General features: G+C 40.5%; 1 protein-coding gene across 3 annotated transcripts in view; it reads left to right on the top strand.

The window, feature by feature from the left end:
- The window catches only part of ST18 (ST18, C2H2C-type zinc finger), a 157277-nt gene extending 133738 nt beyond the window's left edge, over positions 1-23539 (top strand). For 2 of the 3 annotated variants that reach the window (XM_019527184.1, XM_019527176.1), the window contains 9 exons: positions 80-142; positions 1427-1495; positions 3954-4016; positions 4114-4194; positions 5400-5621; positions 8984-9072; positions 11815-11918; positions 15230-15373; positions 21034-23539. In XM_019527184.1, the coding sequence (XP_019382729.1) occupies positions 80-142; positions 1427-1495; positions 3954-4016; positions 4114-4194; positions 5400-5621; positions 8984-9072; positions 11815-11918; positions 15230-15373; positions 21034-21174 (976 nt within the window). In that variant the 3' untranslated portion in view covers positions 21175-23539. The remainder of the gene's footprint in view (positions 1-79; positions 143-1426; positions 1496-3953; positions 4017-4113; positions 4195-5399; positions 5622-8983; positions 9073-11814; positions 11919-15229; positions 15374-21033) is intronic. The other variant, XM_019527192.1, reaches the window with a different exon arrangement.
- Positions 23540-24008: the final 469 nt, after the last annotated feature.

Genomic DNA, 24008 nt, shown 5'->3' with positions numbered 1-24008 from the left:
TTATGGCTTATCAGGGAAATATGAGCTATGTACATATATTAGATAAGCTCTCACCATCAGCTGCATTTTCTATACACAGCTGCCCAACTCCAGGATGTGATGGAAGTGGCCATGTTACAGGAAACTATGCATCACACCGTAGGTAAGAAATGACAAGAAATTCAAATCGGAAACAGAGCTACTTTGTATACAGTCATTTTCTCACTTGTTTTAAATAAAACTGAGCAAATAACATTCAGGACAAAATATTTGTATGCCAAAGTCAGGCTTTTTCTAATTCTGGTGAATTTGCATTTATTTTTAACTCTACAAATTGCAAATAGCTTGCTACCAGCATTTATTATTTGAGTTCCATGGGATACAAGCAATGGGTCATGTAGACCACATAGTATTTTCAGTATTTCCTTAGGTACTTGAGCATTGACATGGACTTCTAATGTGAACACTAGAATATGCAGATTTAAAATCATGTTTCCACAAACGTCAGCATTCAAGACTTTGAAAGTCATAGATTTGCTAGGCCACTTTTTGCTGTGCAGTTTTCCTTTCTGCACCTTATTTCCACTCCATGGACAGGGCCAATGGCTTTGACCCTTGCCTCCCCAACCAAGCACATAGGCTGTAATCCTGCTTGGCCTCTGTGCTGGCAGCACAAAACACTAGGTATCTCTTTGGGTACATGCAGACATAACACTTAGATCAGCCTAACTAAGATTAATTCAACCTAAGTGTTGAACTGTGCAGATGTTCAGGAAGTTTAGATAGGACAAAAAATGGTTGGTGCAATCTAACTTAGTTCACCCAAGGAGGTGTGCAAATCAGGCATGAGTTAGCTTGAACTATTGAATGTGCATACACATTCAGAGCACAGCCCCAGGGCTGGGAAAGCCCAGCTGCTCACCCCAGCTCCAGGGCTGCACTTTTCCTATCCACACCTAACCCTGACTGGGCTATTATTAGCCCTCTGCCCCTCCCCCCATCCCTGAATGGGCAACCTCCCCTGTGGACCCCCCACTCCCAAGCCCATAAGCTCCCCCACTATCCTGGCAACACCTTCCCTTCCCCCACCTTGTGGATCTGCTAGCCCCCCTCTCTCCCAACTTTGATCACTATCCCATCACAGATCCTGGCACCACCAGGTGTCTACACAAGAGGGACTCGATCCTCGATCTGTCTGCAGATGCCCTTTAAAGTGGTGCCTGCTGTGTGTATAGCCATAGGGACCAGGCAGAATCTGTTTCTGAGCAGGTCCCTTACTGGTGTCTGAGGAACTACTGTCTTATATGTGTTGATTCTCATTTGCTAATTGTAATTGTTTTGAAATCTTTTTATTCGGTAATAAATACTAATCTCCCCCACCCCCCCGAAAAATCATTTTCTGTTTTAGCATATTGAATAAAACATATTTCACATCTGTTTTCCTTAGTGTTTCTGGATGCCCATTAGCTGATAAGACATTAAAATCCCTCATGGCTGCGAACTCTCAGGAGCTTAAGTAAGTATTGATAACAGAAAAAAATGACAATAGAAAACATGTGATTTATCTCCTATCAGCAGGTTTCCCAAATGAATGCAGTCATTTATTTGGGATGGGTAAATTGTTGGGTATAAATGAAGAGCTTTGTACAAACATTTAAGTGGGTAGAGTCCAAAACCTTTAGCTAACATAGGAATCACTTGTTGTCATTTTGCGTCGTTTGCACCTCTTCATTTCCATGTATTATCCAGGACCTGAGACAGTATGAGAAACCGTATTGGTGATATTCCTGAGCCAGCTGCAGACAGAATGTACCAAAATCTTGCAAGAAGTCTGATTTGACAAAATACCCCATCTGATTTCTAGATCAAAGAGGCTAGGATAAGTATAAAAACATTTGAAAACCAAACCAAATTTCCAGATCTTTAGCCTTCATCTTTCACTACCAGATATGCTCAGCTTAACATTAGTGAGACAAGCATCACATCATATGATTTGATGTTGCATATTTCTTACCATAACATGTCACTTGCAAAAAGGATTTTGCCAGTCACCATGCATTAGGCAGCTGTATATGTATAATCTGGAGTCAAAAGAAGGATAAGCAGCCAATCACCTAGTTAGTGGTTTTGTGCTATGAGCAGGATGGTTGAGACTTTTTGATGGCTGTTTCCCAACCCTATTTTCTCTCTGCACCCAGTAAATGGGGTCCTGCAATATATAGCTTGGAAAATTATTGTGAAGAGTTGCATGACTGTCCATTCTATCCCTCTTTAGAGGGATTGCCATTTCAGATAAAGAACAGTAAATTCCACATATAATGTTTACACTGCATTAATGGTGTTAAAAAGTATGGGTGGCCAAATCCAGAGAAGTCCATTTTTTTCAGTTCAGGGGTTAGTCACAAGCATTACTACTTTCCCAAAATAAAATGATGATGCATCCAGTCATGCTGTCCCATGTTGTAAACAATATGGTGTGTGATGCTAGTAAAGGAAAACCCACACTCTGGGCATAAAGTAAAGGTGGCAAGAAAGGGCCAGTCATGTTAGGACATGTTCAGAGCGGTTCCCAGAACAGAGGCTTTGTCGTGGTGTTGGCACAGTGACACAATGACTCAGTTTGTTTTGAACAGAGCTGTGCAAAGAGTATGAAAATGTTGTCAAATTCTAAAGCAATTGCTGATTCTGCTGTCTTAGTCCCTGCTTTTGTTTGCTTGCCAGGAGCACACACCTGAATGGGTGTTCACACAAATATTGTTAAAGGCTGTTTTTCATGTAGCCTCCCCCATAGTCACATATCGGCATTGTCATTAGCATTCCAGTATGGCTGTTTTCCCACTAAAGCTTCTGAAGTTTCAGTTGTGCATTAAGAAAAGGAAAGCAACAACACATGACGTAAGTGACAAACCACTCACTATGAATAACAAGTGAGCTGTGAAAGTCAAAGTTCATGAGCAACTCACAGCCAGAAATATGTTGCATAAAGCACTTAGCAAAATAGCAGAAATCAAAACCTGCTCAGTAACAATTACCAAAAAGGAAAAGGTGATGGATAAAATCTTTGCTGGAGGGTATCACCCTGTAAACACTGACTGGGGGAGTGTTTCTCCCAACTACATTTCAAATAAACTCTCCTTTTCGAAATCAAGGTATGTTATTCTATAGCAAGGGTGTCAAACTCAGCCCTTCTTGGAGGCCAAATCTAGATACAGCAGCAATGGTGGGGCAAGTGGCAAGGGGGCAAGTGGTGGTGCAGGATGTTACTGGAGATGCTGCTTGCCCCTAACACCAACATGCCCCAGTGGGTTCTCCAGCCCTTGGATTTCAGCAACAGGCCCCACCTCTTCTCACCCTGCTGAATTCCTGGTCCCTCTAGGAGCTGTGCGGATCAAACAACATGGTTCCATGGGCTGAATTTGGCCTGCGGGCTAAACATTTGCACCCCAGTTTTAAAGGATTAATTAGAAAGAGATATTGTTTCCAAAATCTGGCTATCACATTGATTCTATGGCCTTAAGAAGCACAACTGCTCTGTCTCAATTTCCATTTCTGTAACATAGAGATAACACTTAAAATATACCAGTTTCTGTAAGTAAATATCAGGTCCCATATACTCCGATGACAGCTCTTCATAGAGAAATTGATAAAGCTGTGTGTTGATTTTTATTTAAATGTTACTCTTTTATAGCAAAAGACGTATTTTGCAAAGAAAACTTTAACATAATCTGTATAAAACCACAATGCTGCACTATGCGGTACATTTCAGGTTCCAAATTAATAAAATTCAATTGGAACAGGAAAATAGGAAAGCAATTTACCTATTAGATGCAGCAAGAGATAGTTTTGTTTGTTCAAAGAACAAGAAAACCCATCTCTATTGCTATTCCTTCTTATGCATTACAAATTCATCTGGTACAATATACTTGCTGTCTATTATATTATATTATATTATATTATATTATATTATATTACAGGTGCCCAACACCTGGTTGTGATGGCTCTGGTCACGTCACTGGAAATTATGCTTCACACAGAAGGTAAGAATTGTTCATTTTTTTCAGAGTCAAGCTGGGAGTAAGTCATGGTGAGTGTCAGTTGAAAAAAAAGGGACTTTACTCTGTATAATTCTTTCAGCTTGTCTGGTTGCCCTCGGGCCAGGAAAGGAGGTGTCAAAGTGACTCCTACCAAGGAAGAAAAAGAAGACCCAGAACTTAAGTAAGTGCCGAGTCTTATCAGTCACAAGGGATTACAGCTTGGTGGAGGCAGCTGTGTTTGGTTCAATCCTAAGAATTTTGCTAATTAAATTTATACATATGAAGGTCTGGCTTCATATTATCTGACTTCAGATAAAAGAAGTATTTGTAGTGCTAGTGAAAATGAGGGAACATTTACCTTGGTCTTGGTTACAGGACAGGTTTGTTTTCTCCTGCGTTTTGTAAAATAGTAAGACCCAAAATTTATTGGAAATGTGGCAAAATGTATGAAAATTCACAGTTTTTAACAGTGGCAAATCTCTCTCTGTTTACTTTTATGTGGTGCATTCATCATAATCAGAAATGAAACGTAATCCTGGGTCCAAATAACAAATTCTTGCAGACAATCGCTAAAATCATGTTTCACACCTGAAGACCCTTCCCCCTCCCAAGAGTTAATTTAGAGAGCTGGCATAAGGCTCATGAGAATCAATACATTTCCTATTGGGATTTGAGTGGTACGTAGGTCTTGTGCCAGCTCTCTGCATCCAGGGTGAAATTCCTCCCAAGGTGAAAATCAGTTATTCCACACAAACTTTATTCCTGGCTTGAAGGTATCCTCTTTTAAACTAAAGAAAAAATTCCAAGCATTGTCCATACATTGGATGTGTTCTGACACACATCTGACCAGTTCATCTACAACAGAAGCTAAGTTCAACTATTAATATGTGTTAATGCTGATTTTAAAAGTCTGGTGACAGAGGCATGTGAAAAAGGCCCATGCACATTCTAGCTAATGCTGTTAGAGCTTTGCAAAATTATGAGGTATCACCCTGGCAAGGATTTGCAAATGAAAATAACAGCTATAACAGCTTTCTGCCTGCAGAAAACCAGCTTCTGGTTTTTTTTATCAAAGATGTAAATAGAGAAAAACTAATGTTGCCTCTTTACAAATTTGTTAAAATGTGATTCCCTCCCTTTTTTACCCCAGTAAGAATAATGGTACTTTCTTTTTTAGCTTAGGTCTAGACAATGCCTGCGCTTTAGCTTTTAGTATAAATACATAATCCTGAGTTTTGTTAAATGCACAAAGCACTCATTGACCTCAGTGGAAGATTCAGGTGCACAGTCTCTCTCAGGGTCAAGCTTTAAAACAATAGCATAAACAGTGTAGCCAGTTAGACTTGTTTCTTAGTGGATGATGCACAGTCTTTTTTCTGTTTGTAGGTGTCCAGTAATTGGCTGTGATGGCCAAGGTCATATATCAGGTAAATACACATCTCATCGCACAGCTTCTGGTTGTCCTTTGGCTGCCAAGAGACAGAAGGAGAGTCCACTCAATGGGTCCTCACTGTCTTGGAAACTGAACAAACAAGAGTTGCCACACTGTCCTTTGCCAGGCTGCAATGGGTTGGGACACGTTAATAATGTTTTTGTCACCCACAGAAGGTACAATTTTCTGTTTTTTTCTCTCTCTCTTTTTTAATAATTGAATGTTCTTTTGGCAAAAAGGGGTGGGGGGAAGTAGAGTTGCAAACTAAGCAAATCATGTTCGAGTCCTATAAAAATGTTCACATAGCAATTGTGGTAGTAGAAAACAGAATAACCAGAGTCTGAACAAGTTTTGAACCTTTTTTAACATTGCTCCTGTTCTATGAGTTTCACAAGACTTTGTAGATTTCCTGGGAACCTGGTACAAAGGTTTTGATACAATTTATCAACTGATAAGTTTCCTAACTAGACATATGTGAAATTACCAGGGGTTTTTTGTGCATATCTTTAACGGCTGATTCAAAATGCAACTGAAATGTAACCAGAAGATTAATTCCAGCCATTCCTACCCAAGGTCCAAGCATTGTAGATCCAGCCCTGAAGAAATTATAAAGATGGCAGAAAAATTAGCAATTTCACTAACCCTGAGAGAAAAGATAGTCCAATTTTTAGGATATTAGTCTAGGACTTGGGAGGCCTGTTTTCAAGTCCCTAATTCCTTACTCTGCCACAATTTTCTTATATGACCTTGGGTAAGTCACTCAATTTCTTTGTAGCCATCAGTTCCCTACCTGTAAAATGAGAGTAGTACTTATCTCCCTCCTGTGGATGCTGTGAAATTAAATCCATTGCAAGAGGCAAGGATTTCTTAGGGCAATATTTTTTATTGGACCAACTACGTAGCTGATATAAAGTTAGACAAGACATTCTTTGTCCAAGTTAAAAAAGTGTGAGGTGTTTAGATACAGTAAACCATGGAAGAATCAAAAAGAAGCCGATAGAAGTAGTGGATCTTCCTGAGCTTTACGAGATCAGATTTCTCCTTTATTTATATCTCTGTACTAGGAAAAATAGGTCATGTTAGAAAATATGTATATTATTATATTATGGCTGAAGTACTATTACCCTTTATGTTCCCAAATGGCAGAGTTTTTAGTCATGTAAGGGTCATGTTTGGGACTTTCATATAGTGTGTGATTCTGTCATCTGTGTATGGTGGATGTATAAGTGTCCAAGTGGCTACTGAGTGTACATAGTAGGCTACACACTAAATGGGCAGCTATATGTTTCATATGAACATACCTGAAATTAAATCCCAAAATATTGGATGGTGGAGGAGGGACCTTCCATGTTTTAGCCCTCAGAGATAAGTGCACTCATCTAGGAGGGTTAGGGTGCTTGCCTAGGAGATGGGAGACCTAGGTCTATGCTCTCAAATAGAAGGGGTATGAACATGCATCTTTTTGACTTCCCAACACAGTGCTTTTCCCACCAGACCATGTTTAGGCATTACCTAGTCACATCTTCAGCCGTCCTTTTGAAGTTGCCCCATGGGGGAGCTAAGATAGGAGTGTATGAGTCAGAAGGACAAGAACAAGCTACAGACTGCGTGATTCACTAAGATGAATGTTGGTCTAGAAGGAACCAAGCCCTAGGTTCTGTATTTAACCCTTGCTCCCACTTGGGCTGTGACTTCCTCACTTCTCCATCCATTTTATCCAGTGGATATTAAAGTCAAGGTTCAGTGGTTCATCTTCAAAAGGAGGGCTGGAAAGGGAACTATATAACACCTGACCTGTGGGCTGGTTGTTAGAACATTATGCTGAAAGTCAGAGAGGCATAGATCTAAATCCATTCTCAGTGAGGGGACCTAAAATCTCGGTCTCCAACTTCCTGAAGGAATTTCATAACCACTCAGCTTTATGGTGCTAAAACATGGGAGAACCACTCCTCCTCATTTTTTCAAGACTTACACCCAAATATGTATGTATATCATTGCTTGGCCAATGCACTGCCTATTGAACATGCTTAGAAGCCATATGGGCACTTATGCAAACTGTGCATAAGTACCAAAAATGCCATTTATGTGACTGGAAAATAGTCATAAAGGGTAATTTGGCCATATAATTAGCACAATGACAAACCCAATTTAGCACCTGGCATTGGCAGAAACAAATAATCTTTAAAATGTGTTAGCTGCTTAGGGTTAATCCTGTGGATGACATTCATTCCTGTTAAGGATAAAGCCATGTTTAACATTACATTAGTTAAAATGTGCTAGCTACATATGATTTGTAACATGATGCATCTTTCCATGGCAGGCAAAGCCTAAAAATATCCCAGGTGTTTGGTGATCTGTGGTCTGAGGTTATCCTTCATACCAGTCATTAGTTCAAGGCAAAGAAAAAATGGCTGTACTCTCAGTCTTTGAACCTATAATTTTTACCTACAGCTTTTAATTAAACAACAGAAGAGAGCTAAGCAGCTTTGCACTAGCTTTTATGTACTGTGAAAATTCTTCAGAACTAAAACTGCCTCCCCTCCACCCCGAGTGTGCACATGGAGAGTGACCACTGCATATCTGATGCACTGTAAATCCCCACCCTCCTTTATTTCATGTGAAAAAGTTCATGAGCTCTGGCCCTTAATGAAAAACCTTGTTTTGAAAACATCCCTCAGTTTGAGCCTTTATTTTTCATGAGACCAAACCATGAATTTGAGTAGTTTCCCCAGTATGCACCATTTTCCTTCACTCCTCACCTGACTACTTCAGAATCTGAACCCCTCAGTAAATTCCGCAACATGAGGGTATTTCTCTATTTTTTATTTCTAAAGATAGTCCTAAGGCAGTGTAGTCAATCTTAGCCCTTTAGTCTGTCTGCCATAAAAATTGCCTCAGATAATTACCAGTTGATGAAATTGTAAGCTTTGAAATAGCAAAATGTAATTTAATATGAATAGTGGTTAAAAAGTAAACTGACTATATAATATACCCTTTCAAGAAAGCTATTACAATCCATGGCATAAATCCAGAGTTATCATCATATTGATCATTATTATGCATCATCAAAATGACACCATAGTTATGCACAATGAAAATCTGCACATAAGCGCTTCTTTTTTTTTCTTTAAAGGTTGATAAGCTCACTATTTGTAGGGACTTTTCCATGCCCTTTGTTTTGAAGCTCAAACCCTCAGTGAAAACAGTAGGGAGTTTTGCTTAAAGATTGATGACCTCAAGATTTCTGTGAATATTACATTCACAAGTTAAGAATAGCTCCCACTGCTACTCTGATTAGTTTAAAATGTGTTTAAGAATAGTTGGTTATATAGGTTGAGTCTTCTGTGCCAATTTTCATGGCAGAAAATACTGCTAAAATAGCTCTTAGTGAGTTGTTTTACTCTTGAAGCTAGGTTATAATGGATAGGCTCACATAACCTTAGGAACAGAGGTCTGACCAACAGCACTATAACATTGCCCTAAAAGGATTGCTGCCATTATCAAATGGGTGATAATGTTTTTTCCATATCTTTTTCAGCTTGTCAGGGTGTCCTCTGAATGCACAAGCCATAAAAAAGGGCAAAATCTCTGAAGAACTAATGACTATCAAGCTTAAAGCGAGTGGTGGTAAGGAGATATGCAAGGGTTGATTACATCTATATAGTTCTGAGAGCCCTGATTCTCATTTACATTTAGCCCCTTTACACCACTCTCAGTGTAAAGGAGTTTCAGAATGGTTAAAACTGGAACTCAACCGCTCTTTAGCTTTTTCCTTTAAAAATAATAACATAAAATATACCCCATTTCCTCGCAGCAAATATAACAACCAGATCTAATGGTTACATTCTGATTCAAGTTTTACAAGGCTTTTGTTTTTAATCTATTATTTATAGACTGTGAGGACCTGTCTCAGTTAAACAGAAGTAAAAAAAGAAGGGGAGGGGATGCATAGTAAAAGCAGAATTTAGTGGTCTCATTCACACTAACTGGGTGCATTTACACAAGAAGTTTACTGCTTAATTAGTAGGACTGTGCAAAGCTTCGGTCCCTGATTCGATTCAGCAGAGATTCGGCCTGATTCCGTAGCCAAATCTCCAAATCTGGATCAAATCAGGGTACCTTTTAATCTCTGAATTGAAATCCTCCAAATTGATTTGGACAAATTTGGAAAGATTTGGTGATTTGGTTATAGACACCGCTTTAAATGTTTTTTCTACATACCTTGGTACCAGACAGCTTGTGAACGCCAAGATGCTGGGGCGGATGGAGTGTCCCACAGAAGCGTGGTGGGCTCCCCAGTGCACTCGACAGCAGACCTGGAAGTGGACCAGAAGCACTTCCAGTCCACTTCTGGGTCCACCAGGGAGCACACTGCCCCCCCACCCTGCCCCCCTGGCTTGGTGACTGGTGCCTCCTGGGTATAGGGCAGCACCTAGGGTCCCCCCGTGGCCAATTGCTGAGCCAGCAGGGGTATGGGGGACTCCCTCCCCCCATGCACTCAGCGGTGGACCCGGAAGTGGACCGGAAGTACTTCCAGTCCACTTCCGGGTTCACTGCTAAGCATGTGGGGGGGTGGGGGCCCTGCACTCCTGTGGGATGCTCCATCTGCCCTTGCATTGTAGCGTTCATGAGCCATGCCTGGTACCACAAGGTATGTAGAAAAAACATTTAAATCTCTGTCTATGGCCAAATCACTGATTCTCTGAATCAGCATTGAATCTTCAGATTCAGATCTGGCCGAATTGAATCAGGGACAGTGATCCAAATCAATGAATTGAATATGGCCCATTTCATACACCCCTACTAATTAGTTCTGCAGTAAAGTCTGAGTGCCAGATGTGTGGTCCTATTAGGCTGCAGCGAACTAATAAAGGCCTCCATAGGTTATCACTTGTCAACACAAGTACTAACCTATGGCAGCATTATTTAGTGTGCAGCAGTACACATGTAGATGCTGACATGGCTGGCTGGGGCATAAGAGTGCTTCAGTGCAGGGACTGCCTACTGGCTAGCCCTGCACTGGAGCACCCTCATGCCCCAGCCAGCTGCTCCACAGCACATTGAGCCGAATTAGAGCAGCCTCAGGCTGGCAGACTGACCCCCTAGGCCACATGCCAGCCAGAGCTGCTCCACCCTGGCTCAACATACTGCAGTCCCAGGTGCACATGTAAATGTGGCACTGAGAATCAATAAACTCTTGTGTGAACTGCATCAGAGTTTATTCAGTCGTATTAATAGTACATGTAGATATGCCCATTGTAATCTAACATTGCTCCGTCTTTGTAGGTATTTTGGCAATCCCCCTCAACACACACCCTTTAAAAGTAAATGACCATCTATCAGATAAACTTAGAGACATGTTTCTGCTGCCTTTGGTAGCATGATTTAGGGAGTAGGGCGTGACTAACACTCAGGACACTTGGATTTTTTTTCCTAATTCTTCTGCACTAACCCATCACTTAACCACAGGCATATTTGGGCAGTTCTGCCTGCCAAATCCTCCATCCCTGTTATCTGTTTAAACTGTGAGCTCTTTCAAACTAAGATCCCCACCCCCATTATAGCATGTCTGCAACAAAGCAATGAACATACCTCTAGGTGTTACAATAATAATTACCTGTAAGCAGAAATGGCAGGAAAATGAATTATCACTGGAAACAGTAGATGCTCAGTACCTCTAAGGGTAATGCTCTTATTGACAATATCGAGGGTTGTCTGTCACTTGATTGGAGGGCATAGAGAGCGCTTATCACTCCTATTTTTTCTCTGTGATGCCTTATTTGTCTTCTCAACAATTTCCCCTTTACAATAGTTTTCTGGTCTATCTCACTGTTTATCACACTAAACAGTGAGATGTGACCCAGGGGTTTGGTAGATTACCAGCTGATGTCATAGCTTATTAAAGACAATGGGGGTGGATGGGGTGAACTGCTATTTTTCTTTTTTTAATTTAAAAAAACCTTCACTAAGAATTTAATATAGAGCACATATTTTTAATGTTGTGTTTTATATTTTCCTCTTTCAGTAAAATACTTCTAACAACCCTTAATCCTTTCCCTGCTCTGTTAGCTATAGTTGCTTGATTAACTGAATAAAAAATTCTCCTTTCCAGTGAGAAATACAGTAATTCCAAAACTCAAAATACCCTTTGTTTCTCGATCAGCTTCCTGTTTGTGTATTTTTACATGTAGGTGGCAGCTTTGACAGTAAAACATTGGTGAAAAGAATTTTAAGGTCACTGTTTTAATCTAAAAGCTTATTTCTTTTCTCTTGTGTAGTTCAGTACACAGATATCCATGGGTTATTACGTGTCCATGTTTTCATATATGTACATTTTAAACATGATTTGATCCATTCAACTCTTTGCAGGTGTAGAGAGTGATGAGGAAATCAGACACTTGGATGAGGAAATAAAAGAACTGAATGAATCCAATCTTAAAATTGAAGCTGACATGATGAAACTTCAAACCCAGGTATGACAACCAAACAGTTTGATCAGTTTTAATGTATGTGTGTGTTATATTTATGTATATGGATGTACATGCATGTACATTTTTAGGCGTTTGTTGTACTTGGCGTTCCTGGTCTGCATTCATGTGGCTTACTTTAAGCTGCATAAACGTTGATCAAGAGCAGTATGTACAGCCATTCAGCAGTCCTGGGAGACGCACAGAGAAATGAGAGTAAGTAACTCAGGGTGCAGGGAGGGAAAGGGGCAAGAGGGATTTTGGGGGTGTTGATGGGGCTGGTGGGGCTGGCAGGTCTGTGGGGTGGGGAGGTTGTCTGTTGGGGTTTGTGGGACTCAGGGGGTTAAAAATAGCCCAGTCAAAGTTGGAGGAGTAGGAAGAGCACAGCCCTGGGGTTGGGGCAAGTGGCTGAGCTCTCCCAGCCCTGGGGCTGCGCTCATGTACAAGCCCATATACAGGTATTTAGATGGGCCGAATCCTAGTTATGTCAATCTAAATACAATACCTGTACCTACCCTTTATGATCAATGCTTTATCACCTATACCATTTTTTATCAAGTCTTTCCACTTTAAAGAAATGACGAGTACACTAGTACTGATATAAAAGATCTGCAGCATGAATAACAGGAACTAATCTTAGCAAACAAGGAAATCACATTGACCATATAAAATGTGCACTTCATTTTCTTGATTACACTTCTGATTATGCTCCTTCACACAATAATCTGCAAGTGTTTTAAGAACCCATAAAGAGAAGCTTTATAATACGGTAATAAAGCCATTAGGCCATGAGACTTCAATTTCTTATTAAGACCCTTAACTACTATTGCAAGGGAATCTTAATTTTTAGTGCTGTTTCTGTTGTTATTTTAATAGTTTCTTCCTAGTTCTGTTCACTACAACTAGTTATTTAAATACTTTCTATTTTGTCCCTATATAATACTTATCAGACAACAGGTGCATTTTGCTAATCTGTTGAGTGTATTAAATCTGTTAGGAGATATTGGAAAGGTAGACTTCTTATCATCTTTTGCATTGTTTCAGTATGTGTGTGAGTAAATTTATCCTTGAGATGCTGATTGCAGCTCCATATTTAAGGGTGAGCTGAGTATGTATACGTACACTGGAACCAGGCCTGTGCTTCTCATTCACCCAGGAAATTAAGTGAAATTAGAGACTTGCTTCAAAAGATTAGAAGCATTAAGATTTTAGGGAGAAATTCTTAAAAAAGTAACAGACCCCAAAAATAAGAAAGACTCCAAACTAATCCAGGACAAACTCAATTTATCTCTCCCTTCTAAATTTACAGTTGACATTCAACTGTGTACAATGATAGGTTGGGTGCTATTTTTATAGTAACTTAATTTATGCTTCTGTGGTATTCATTATTAATGAAAGTCATATTACCTGTGATACAGTTGAGTGAACTGGCAGTATGCAGGAAATTTGTGGGGTTAGTAGGAATAGCCATTTGCATCCAGGTCTGCAGCCAGCCTCTCTGTCCCCTCAGACATGGTTCCCATTTCAACTCAGGTCTGTTCTAACAGGTACTGATTCTCCAGACCTGTGTAAGCACCCAGATTAGCTGGTATGTCTTATCCCAGGGTTTCTTCAAGGTAGCTATAATATCTAATTGGGGGTCTGTGAGAGCCTGAATTAGAAAATTATTGAATCAGCAAATCACTTGGATGTTTTTCCCCAACCCTCTTAAGTTTTCCTGACCAACAGTGAGGATTGAACAGTGACTTTTAATGTTGCCTCATCCAAGCCTGGACACATGACATATTACTACTAACATAATTTACATCAACTTTGCATCGCAATGTAAATTACATTGAGTATACAGTGGACAGATTACCAGTTATCACAAGGTAGCTGCTACATTGGGTGGTGTTATAGTACCTTGCCATGAGGAGACAAGGAAGCATGCCATGGCCTCTTTGCATTGAGCAAACCATTACCCTGAGATAACTGGAGACACACAATACTTACACTAGTGTATGTTTCCTGTTTTCTTTCCTGCAGTAACTCTATATTAGATTGTAGTAGTATAGCAGCTTATGTCATGTGTCAGCAATTTTTTTACCCAGCCGTAAAGGCACCTTATGATAGCATACCCAAAAGAGCTAATCTGGCTGCCGCCAGAAAGATTGCAGAGCAGGTAAAAATCAATACAGTGCACAGAGTCAATGCAGTCCTCTTCTGAGTGGTGCATACAGTCAGTAGGCCTAATTCTTCATTGTTCTGTTCTGCACCCTTTTGCAGCTGTTGAATTGTTAGCAATTCAAAATTCTCCCCTCATGCTGGGGGTACTATCTTACATCCGTGCCTTCCACATGTAAATTAACGTACAAGAAAGCAGGTGATAGAGAATCAGGCCCAAATATCTTTGACTTCAGTTTCTCAGCATAGCTTTTGACATATGAACTTGCATAAATAACTACATGACACACCCCATCATTCTCATTGGTTTTCTCTCCAAAAAAAGATACCATTTTTCTAACAGAGATGCTTTTCAGTTGGTCCTTAAAAATAAGTGTTTCCATCTTCTTGTCCATTGCTTGTCTGCATGGTTGTGTTTGTTGTACACACAGCTTCTGTTTCCTACCCAGTGTATTTTGTCATGTTGTTTCCCTCCCCTGCCCTATTTCTAACTCTAATCAATTCAGAGTTCTAACTTCCATGGGGAAGCAGGGCAAGAAAGTAGCACAAGAGCTAATACCAGTGTTGCTGCTATTATAGTGAACCAGCAGGGATGCTGTAACAACAAGAGCTCAATGTAAACATTAGCCTTCTTTCCCCCAGCCCTGAGGCCACGTTCCCCATTCTCAACCCTTCCCCCTCCCCAGCAGATTGAGGCCTGGGGTCTTTAATCCATTTCCAAACTCATCTTCCCCACACAATGCCCTCCTCATTCAGCAGGACCACAGATGAGAGCTTCATTTTTCTTTTAAAACAACAGCAGAGTCCACTGGTTCAAATGAATGTGACTTATCTTGGCAGGCAAGGTTCTTTGGGTAGATGTGATATCTTTTGTTAGACCAACTGAGTGTAATCTAATATCTAATAAAAGATATTGCATCTACCCAAAGAATCTTGCCTGCTTATGTCTTTAGACCAACACGGTTACAACCAAAAACCCTATGACCTACCTTGTACCACTGATATCTTGTGGCAACATTAGCCATGTGTTTTAGGAAGGCACCTGAGGTTCAAATCTTTTACAGCATTATATGGTCCCTTCCTAAAGGAACCTTTTGTTTTGTGTTTAGACTTCACTTATAATTATGTCAAGGTTTTTGTGTGTGTGATTTTAGATCACATCTATGGAGAGCAATTTGAAAACAATAGAAGAAGAGAACAAACTTATAGAGCAGAATAATGAGAGCCTGTTGAAGGAGTTAGCTGGCCTAAGCCAAGCCCTCATTTCCAGCCTTGCCGACATTCAGCTTCCACAAATGGTGAGTCCGTAGCCAGAAACTTTGTGGCCTCTTTGAGATTTTGTCTGTATTTTTGGCCAGGGCTGACTCTGCGTGCCTTGCTATCAGCCAGAGGGCAGCCCTCCAGAGTTTTAATCAATTTCCCTGCACTTCACTTCCTTGCGCTCTGTGCAAGTGAACAGTAAGATATCGTAAGCGCTTAGGATTTGGAATATTATTAGCACTGAATCTGAATGGTGGAAATGGCAGGATTCATCCTAGTGGGAGGAGGTCACAAAGAAGATGCATTCTCTTACTCCAGAGCTTAATTTGTCCTGTGGAATTCCATTCAAAGGCAGTGTTTGGATTTTTACTACTCCCAAGGAGAAGGCATAGTCCTCTATCCTTAAGGGTAAAGCTAAATATAGATGTGGCAAAGTGTTCTCCCCTGGAGGCCCTTTCACTTCAAGGCACTGTAACATGGGGCAACATAAAAGCATCAAAAACTGACCTACTTTCCCTCAATACAACTTGTGCATTTTCATTAATACCTGAACCATGCCAAAGCTGTAGGCAATTGAAGGGATCATATTAATGCAGTGGCCATACTTTATATTCCTTCCTCTTCCCTGTATCCCTGTGTGAACAATAAGGGATAGCTAAAATCAAGCAATACTGCATGCTTCTGATGTTCATAACTGGGGATGTAAAATCTTGCAAGTCTGGCTTATGAAGAAGGATCCAACTCAGCTGACTGTTCCACATGCTGTGTACAGTCAGTCTGACTGTCTTATTCCAATGGTCAATGAACAAACATCCCTGTTTAGTCAGCCAGGTTTTTTCCTGATACAAGGCAGAATGCATATGCTTCCAACTCAAGGCATAGTGTTTCAGGACAGTCTAGAGTCACATTGTAGCGTATATTGCTTATGAATTCCTGCTTTGTGAAGTAGACCCTACCGGGTGTTATGGTTTATATAGCTTTTAACAGCCCTGATATTGCCTTAAGCTATTTCAGGACTGGTTGACCCCTGTCCAAGAATTGAGGAAAGAGAAAAATTACTTAACCAGGTTTTCCTATCCGCTCCTTTCAGCACTAGGTACCAGGTTCTCATGGGAGACTTCAATCACCCTGATATCTGCAGGGAGGGCCATAAAGCAGTGTGCAGGCAATCCAGGAAGTTTTTGGAGAGTGTTGGGATCAACTTCCTGGTGTAAGTGCTGGAGCAGCCAACTAATGGCCATGCTCTTCTTGACCTGGTGCTCACAAACAGGGAAGACTTGCTGGGGAATATAGTAGTGGATAGCAACTTTGGCAGCAGTGACCACAGGATGAATGAGTGCAGGATCTTGAGGAAAGGCAGAATAGAGAGCAACAGAGTAAGGACCCTGGATGTCAGAAAAGCAGACTTTGACTCAGGGAACTCATAGGCAGGATCCCCTGGGATGCCAGACTGAGGGGGAGAGGAGTCCAGAATTGCTGGCTGTACTTTAAAGAAGACTTACTGAGAGTGCAGGAACAAACAATACTGATGTGCAGGAAGATTAACAAATATGGCAGAAGACCAGCTTGGCTTAGCAGAAACTCTTCAGTAAACTCAGTCACAAAAAGGAAGCTTATAAGAAGTGGAAACTTGGATGAATAACTAGGGAGGAGTATAAGAGCACTGCTTGGGCAGGCAGGGATGAAGTCAGAAAGGCCAAAGTACAGTTGGAGTTGCAGCTAACAACAGATGTGAAGGGTAACAAGAAGGGTTGCTACAAGTATGTCAGTAGCAAGAAGAGGATCAGGGGAAGTGTGGGTCCCTTACTGAATGGGAGAGGCAACCTAGTGACAGAGGATGCAGAAAAGGCTGAAGTACTCAGTGTCTTTTTTGCCTCAGTCTTCACAGGCAAGGTCAGCTCCCAGACTGCTGCACCAGGCAGCACAGTCTGGGGAGGCAGTGAGCAGTCAACAGCGGGGCTGTTTAGAAAAGCTGGATATATACAAGTCCACGGGGCCAGATGGGATGCACCCAAAGGTGCTAAGGGAGTTGGCTGAGCCACTAGCCATCATCTTTGAAAACTGATGGCTATCAGGAGAGGTCCTGGATGATTGCAAAAGGGGCAAACATAGTGCCCGTATTTAAGAAAGGGAAAAAAGAGGATCCAGGGAACTACAGACCAATCAGCCTCACCTCAGTCCCTGGAAAAATCATGGAGCAGATCCTCAAGGAATCCATTTCTAAGCACTTGGAAGAGAAGGAGATTAGGAACAGTCAGCATGGATTCACCAAGGGCAAGTCATGCCTGACTAACCTAATTGCCTTCTATGAGGAGATGACTGGTCCTGTGGATGCAGGGAGACCAGTGGATTTTATCAAGGCTTTTAATACGGTCTCCCACAACATCCTCTCAGGCAAGCTAAGAAAGTACAGGTTGGATGAATGGACTGTAAGGAGGCTCAGAGGGTAATAATCAATAGCTTAGTGTCCAATTGGCAACTGGTATCAAGTGGAGTGCCTGAAGGGGTCAGCCCTGGGGCAAGTTTTGTTCACTGTCTTCATCAGCAACCTGGAAGATGACACAGACCCTCAGCAAGTTTGAAGATGATGCCAATCTGGGGGCGGAGGAGAGTAGATATGCTGAAAGGAAATTTAATAGCAGCCTTTAACTACCTAAAGGTTGGTTCGAAAGAGGATGGAGCTAAACTGCTCAGTCGTGACAGAACAAGGAGCAATGGTCTCAAGTTTCGGCAAGGGAAGCTTAGGTTAGATATTAGGAAGAATTTTCTCACTTGGAGGGTAGTAAAACACTGGAACAGGTTACCCAGAGAAGTGGTGGACTCTCCATCCTTGGAGGTTTTTAAGTCCTGGCTAGACAATACTTTGGCTGGGATGATCTAGTTGGGGGTGGTCCTGCTTTGAAAAGGGGGTTGAACTAGATGACTTCCTGAGGTCCCTTCCAACCCTAATTTTCTGTGATTCTGTGAGTTTGTCTGGTGCTGCAGGAGTGCCTCTACACAAGAAAATCTTGCATCCTTTCTTGCAATGGTGTAAATAATGGCTTAGGTTCTACTAAAGACAGGACTCAGGGGTGTTCTTTTATCATGATAATGGGACCACTTAACATAGTGAACACATCATGATAACTCGCTTTGAACAGATTTCCAAAGCCTAAAGTTGAATATGCTCTGAGTTCTGTCTACGTGAGCTTTTAGCACCAATACTACTACACCAGTGCCAGAAAAGAGGCCCAACATTTTCTAGAATAAATGGGATCTTTAGCTTGATCCTGTGGGTATTCCTGTAAGGTGATGAGTCTGCTCAATTCTCTTTAAACTGCATATTGGCATCTTATTCATTCAGATCTCTGACAAGGAATTTATTAACACTCAACAGGGATCCAGGTTTTCCATTCGCCACAGCAAAGCATTGTAAAATGCAGATGTTCTCATTTTTAGGAGAAAAACTTGAATTTTCTCTTTTTTAGGAGAAAAACTAGGATTTTCTCCTTTTAAAGGGAAAAAAAAGCATGTGAAACAGCAGGTATCCCCTTGCAGGCCCGCAGAGTTTTAGGTTGCAAAGGGCTGGGGGCAGTGGGAGAAGAGCAGTCAGGCCAGGGTGCCACCTGCATGTGTGCCCACACACATGCACATGGCAGCCAGGCAGCCTGATGATGAGCAGCTCCTGCAGCTCCCTGAAGGTAAATCTGGGGTGGGGAAGGGAGGTGAGCAGGGCTCAGGCTGGGGCTGCTGCCCATCTGGGGCAGTGCATAGGGCTTGGGGCCTGGGGCAGAAATGTACAGCCATGGGGACCAGGCAGGGAATGGGATGGAGCTGTGGGCAGCTTATCCAGGGGGTGATGAGGGGGCTGAGTTAGGAGTGAGGGGCACTGTTAGGGCTGGGGGTTAGGAGTGAGGGGCACCAGCAGGGCCAGGGGGCTGTGGGTTGGGAATAAGGGGCAATGGCACGGGCAGCCCACCAGCATATCAGGGCTGCTCAGCACCACAAAGCAGTGGGTGGGGGAGGACAACCACAGCTGGATCTACGTGCTGCTAAGCAAAGGGGGCAGGGGGAACTCTGAATTTCCAAGATAAAAAGCCCAAAATGAAATGCCAAAAATGTATAGGTATCTAGAATTTATTTTGTTACAGAGATTGAGGCACTGGTAGACTTCCAAATTTCTTTAAAATTGTAAATATATCAATAAAACATTGTGTTCAACTGATACATACACACACACACACACACACACACACGGCCTTTCATTTTAATCTTGTAAAAACATGGATTTGGGGGGTTTATCAGGGAATTTGTTATTTTTAAATGGACAAAACCAGGAATCCCTGCTCAGCAGGTCCTACACTTCAAAGTGCAATCATGCAGTTACAAACAGGCTAGGAGATCAGTTTCTGCTCTTTACCTTGTCTAAGAATGGAAAAAATCTCTTCTCTGAAGTTAACAAAAATTTGAACTCTGGCACCTTAAATCGAGAAGGTGCTAAAGCCGCTACCCAACATAAAGCATGTCAGTGGAAGTATGAACTTGTTTGAAGTTAGGGACAGATTTGTATTACCTTGCTGAATTAGGTTTCTTAAGAGCTCTGTAACAGGGACCTACTTGATTTGTGATTTCGCGGAAACCACAAAATTCTCAATTGTCCATGAAATCAACTTAAAAAAACTTAATAAAAATAAAATCCTGGCTCCCCAGTAGGAATGAGTGGTCCTCGCTGCTATGTAGCCTGTCCAGGACAAGAAGGTGCTGGCTGGCATGGCGGCACAAAGGACAGCCAGCAGCCAAGATGGTGGCCACCCACTCATCCCTCCCCCCTCTCAGGGGCCTCTCGGCCAATCAGCAGTGAGGGGTACGGCCACCAGGAAATGCCTACGAAATTAGCTCTTTGTGCTGCAACCAAGCCGTGAAAATCCCTTTGTCTGGCCATGAATTAAGTAGGTCCCTACATATGTATGTGCATTCTTTTACTTCCTATTCCTGGGTCTGTTTGCATGGTATAAAGCAGGACATGTAATGATACCAGAACTACCTCTAAATAGATGGTGTTCCACCCAGGCTAATTTAATTTGCTAAGAAACAGGATAAATTAACCCACTCACAAATCCATGCTGATGTGGCTATGCTACTTTGGATACGTGTACTAGATTACTAGCTCAGACACTGCTTTGTGTAGCGTTGACTTACCCTCTGTGTCTTCACAGCCTTATGTCCACCCATCTAGAAATTAGCCTTACCAATTGTATAGAAATTTGCATAGGATTCTTATTTTCCATTTGCTCCTAAAAGACCTAGACTCTTTTATCCAATGTACAAGTGCTGTGCTTTATTCTTGAGCCAACAACAGCATTGTTGAAGATGCAAATCCTGCTCACTTACTGATGACCTCAGTGAGAACACCTCCTTGATGTTTGCAAGCAGAATTTGACCAGAATTAAAAAACAGGGCATACTAAAGGCAAACATCTTCTACCCCTCCTTTGTGGGAGAGTATGTGGTTCTCAACACATTAAAATGCCTTCACCTCCAACAATCTCATCGGTAGGCTGAATGTCTGCTGTGCCTATCACCTCAGATTTCGCCTCTTGCTTGCAGACAGGGTTGCCATATTACCACTTAGCAACCTCCTTTTACATAGTGGTTCTTTTTTTTTTTTGGCCTTAATTTTGGCTCCTGCAATTAGTATAATATGTTTTGTCTTCATTTAGGGGCCAATCAGTGAGCAGAACTTCGAAGCATATGTAAATACACTCACAGACATGTACAGCAATCTGGAACGGGACTATTCCCCGGAATGCAAAGCTCTGCTGGAAAGTATCAAACAGGCAGTGAAGGGCATCCATGTGTAGGATGTGAAAGCTGCCGGGCAACAGAAATTACTTAACAGCAGTAAACTCCAGATGGATCTGTTAGGAGTTCATGTACTGCTAAGGGGTGTAGGTTGCCGTGCTGCATTTACAATTGCAACATTGCACTATTTTTTTCCCAGCTGACATAAAAAAGGAAGGAAAACACAACAGACTATTTGTATTAACAGCAATGCACTCTGTTAGTATATTGTATTTATTTCAGTACAATTCTTTTGTTTTTCTTCTTTTGCACTCAGTTTTTGTAAAGTGAATGTAAAAAGTGTGTGCAACTATTTTTTATATTTTTTATTTATTTCTAATCAAAGAGTTGTGTTTTTTTTATCTTTTAACAGCATTTTTGCGGCCTGCCATATTTTTACAAATGTGTTTATTAATTTATTTTCCAATGGGATTTTAAATAGATTGAAAGTTATTCTGTAAATTAAATATCTTGCTGGGTTTGTACAGGAAGAAAAAAAACTATGAAAGTAACAAATGACTGAACTGTGGTTCTAGTTTTATTTTCATCACATCCTGCTTTTTTATAATGGCTTTGTATCAGAAAGGGGTTTGCAGTAACATGAGAAGTGAAGCAGCAAGGAATGAAAAGATAAATGGTGCCCACTAGTGGGGAACCTGGGCTCTTAAAGCACAGTATGCTGGAAAACAAGTGTGTCAAAGGATTTGTTAGCAATAATGAAATATAGCAATCAGCAAAGCATTTGACTTGGCTGTGTGTTTTAGCCTACTCAGATAATTATTTCAAGTGTTTCAAAAGAATTTCCAAATTCTTTTAACAATGCAGGTTCTTTTCAAGTTAGTTCCAAGAGACAAAGAACGTATCCCTAAACAAGAAAGCTGATTCGGTATGACTGGTATTTTTTTAGTACGGTATGTTGTTACATTAGACAAGGGACCTACATCAGTGTGAATTTGTATCTGAAAAATTCAAGTACATCCCAAGCTGAAGATTTTGTACATACTAAGTTATCCAACAAATCTCCCTTGAAATGGCATATAGTTGAATTGAGGAAAGCTGAGAAGGCCACAACCTGGAAGAAAGTAATACTCCAGTGTAACTATGGGTGCTAAGAGAAAAGCAACCATTCTAGCAACACACTGATTGGTTTTCCCCTCTTTAAACACTAAGACTACTTTGATATTGAATTTGTTACCAGTCTTTCAGTAGGATACCAAGTGCTACAGTACATAATGACACACACAGACACACGCATGTACAAAGGTACCTGTATGTGCCTCTGTAATTCAGTTAGCCTGGGTTTTGAATTTCTGAATCAATCAGAGTTTAGTAGTTGCTATAACAGAGGCAATGTCTATTTCAGGGATTGTAAGTAATTAAGCATTGTTTCAAATTTTTTTTATATTTATTTTTTTTAACAAAAGGTATAAACAACCAGCTAAACTGCCTTTTTGGTATGCACACACAGCTCATGTGCATATGTGCCTCAGTGTAAATGTATACATGGATCTAGCGTGTGTTTAATTTTTCTGTGCTACAATGAAAGTGTTTATTTTTATTAGCCTCATTTATATTTAGATTGAATATGATGGCATTCACAAGCTTGACATATACAATTATATTATTACTGTTTCTGCACAAAAAGTACTATTCAAAGGTGATTCAACTCTCATGCACTGTGGTCACTGTTCTACATTAGGTGGGGCTTGCTTTTTATTGGAGGGTTGGCTTGACCCTCTAATCCTAGTTTAGACAGGAGAAGATGTATGTTCTTAGGAGCTGTGTTTATTTTTTAATTGATTTTTCAAAAGCTACCATACGTGCTGTCTAATATAAATAGGAGGACACCAAACAAAAATTTGCTATTAAAGTTATTGTACTTGCTAAAAAAAAGGCAAACATTTGCTATACTTGTTAAATGCATACAAAATGAATTCACTCATTACAAAGACTGAAATTTAATTTACTAAATATTTTAACAAATTTGTTATATATTTTATTTAATTTAAGTAAAAAAAATTCTCTTTCTATCTATTTATTACTATGATTTACTATGGCTTCAGGTTAATTTATCTGTGTTTGGATTGTTTGCTCAGGATGTTTTGTGGAGTATGTTTGTATTTATTTGCCTCCTTTGTACTTGATGTGTTTTGTAATGTGCACTGATTTTTTTCTTTTTTCTTTTTTTTGTGTTAAATTGCATCAATGAGATATACTGTAAATTAGACCTTTTGTAAAAGGCAATGATGTATGCATTTTTTAATTTGAAGTAGTTTGTATACTGTTTCTTCATACAATTAATATTTCTTACATCAAAACAACAAAATTGTGTTCTGTGCTGTACATTTGGTGTATGGTAGGAAATAAAATTGATAATGAAACGTGGCTGCAAGTTTCTTTGGTGGGCTCCTTTTTTTTTCTTTTCTTTTTTTTTTGAGCCTTCTGATGACAAATCTGCATTACGCATTCTTAACTGCACCTGGCACTGTACAATGTGTCAGATGTTTTGCTTGCTTTGTGTACAAAATGTGTCATCCCTGTAAGTAAATTTCTAGTACAAATAATTTAATTAGTGTGTTACTTTGTCAGTTTGAAATCAGAAAAAAATTGCATACACTTAAGAGTTCCTGTTCATTTCTAAGGGGAAAAAATCAAGAAAAATAATTACTACATAATTTAATGCGTTCTTTTCTTGGTAGGTTTAGACACTATCTATACTAGCAAAGAAGAGGATTTGTGCTGACCTTTAACAGCTGCTAAATGATATTTAAACATAAAAGCCATTGTAAAGTTTCCAACAGAATGGAACCGCCCACTGTTTCAGTGCAATTTTCTGCTGAGATTTGCAGTGTTT

The sequence above is a fragment of the Gavialis gangeticus genome, unplaced genomic scaffold (genome assembly GCF_001723915.1).
Source record: "Gavialis gangeticus isolate Ggan-Ray unplaced genomic scaffold, GavGan_comp1, whole genome shotgun sequence".
Lineage (NCBI taxonomy): Eukaryota > Metazoa > Chordata > Crocodylia > Gavialidae > Gavialis > Gavialis gangeticus.
This window is presented reverse-complemented; position numbering and strand designations above follow the sequence as displayed.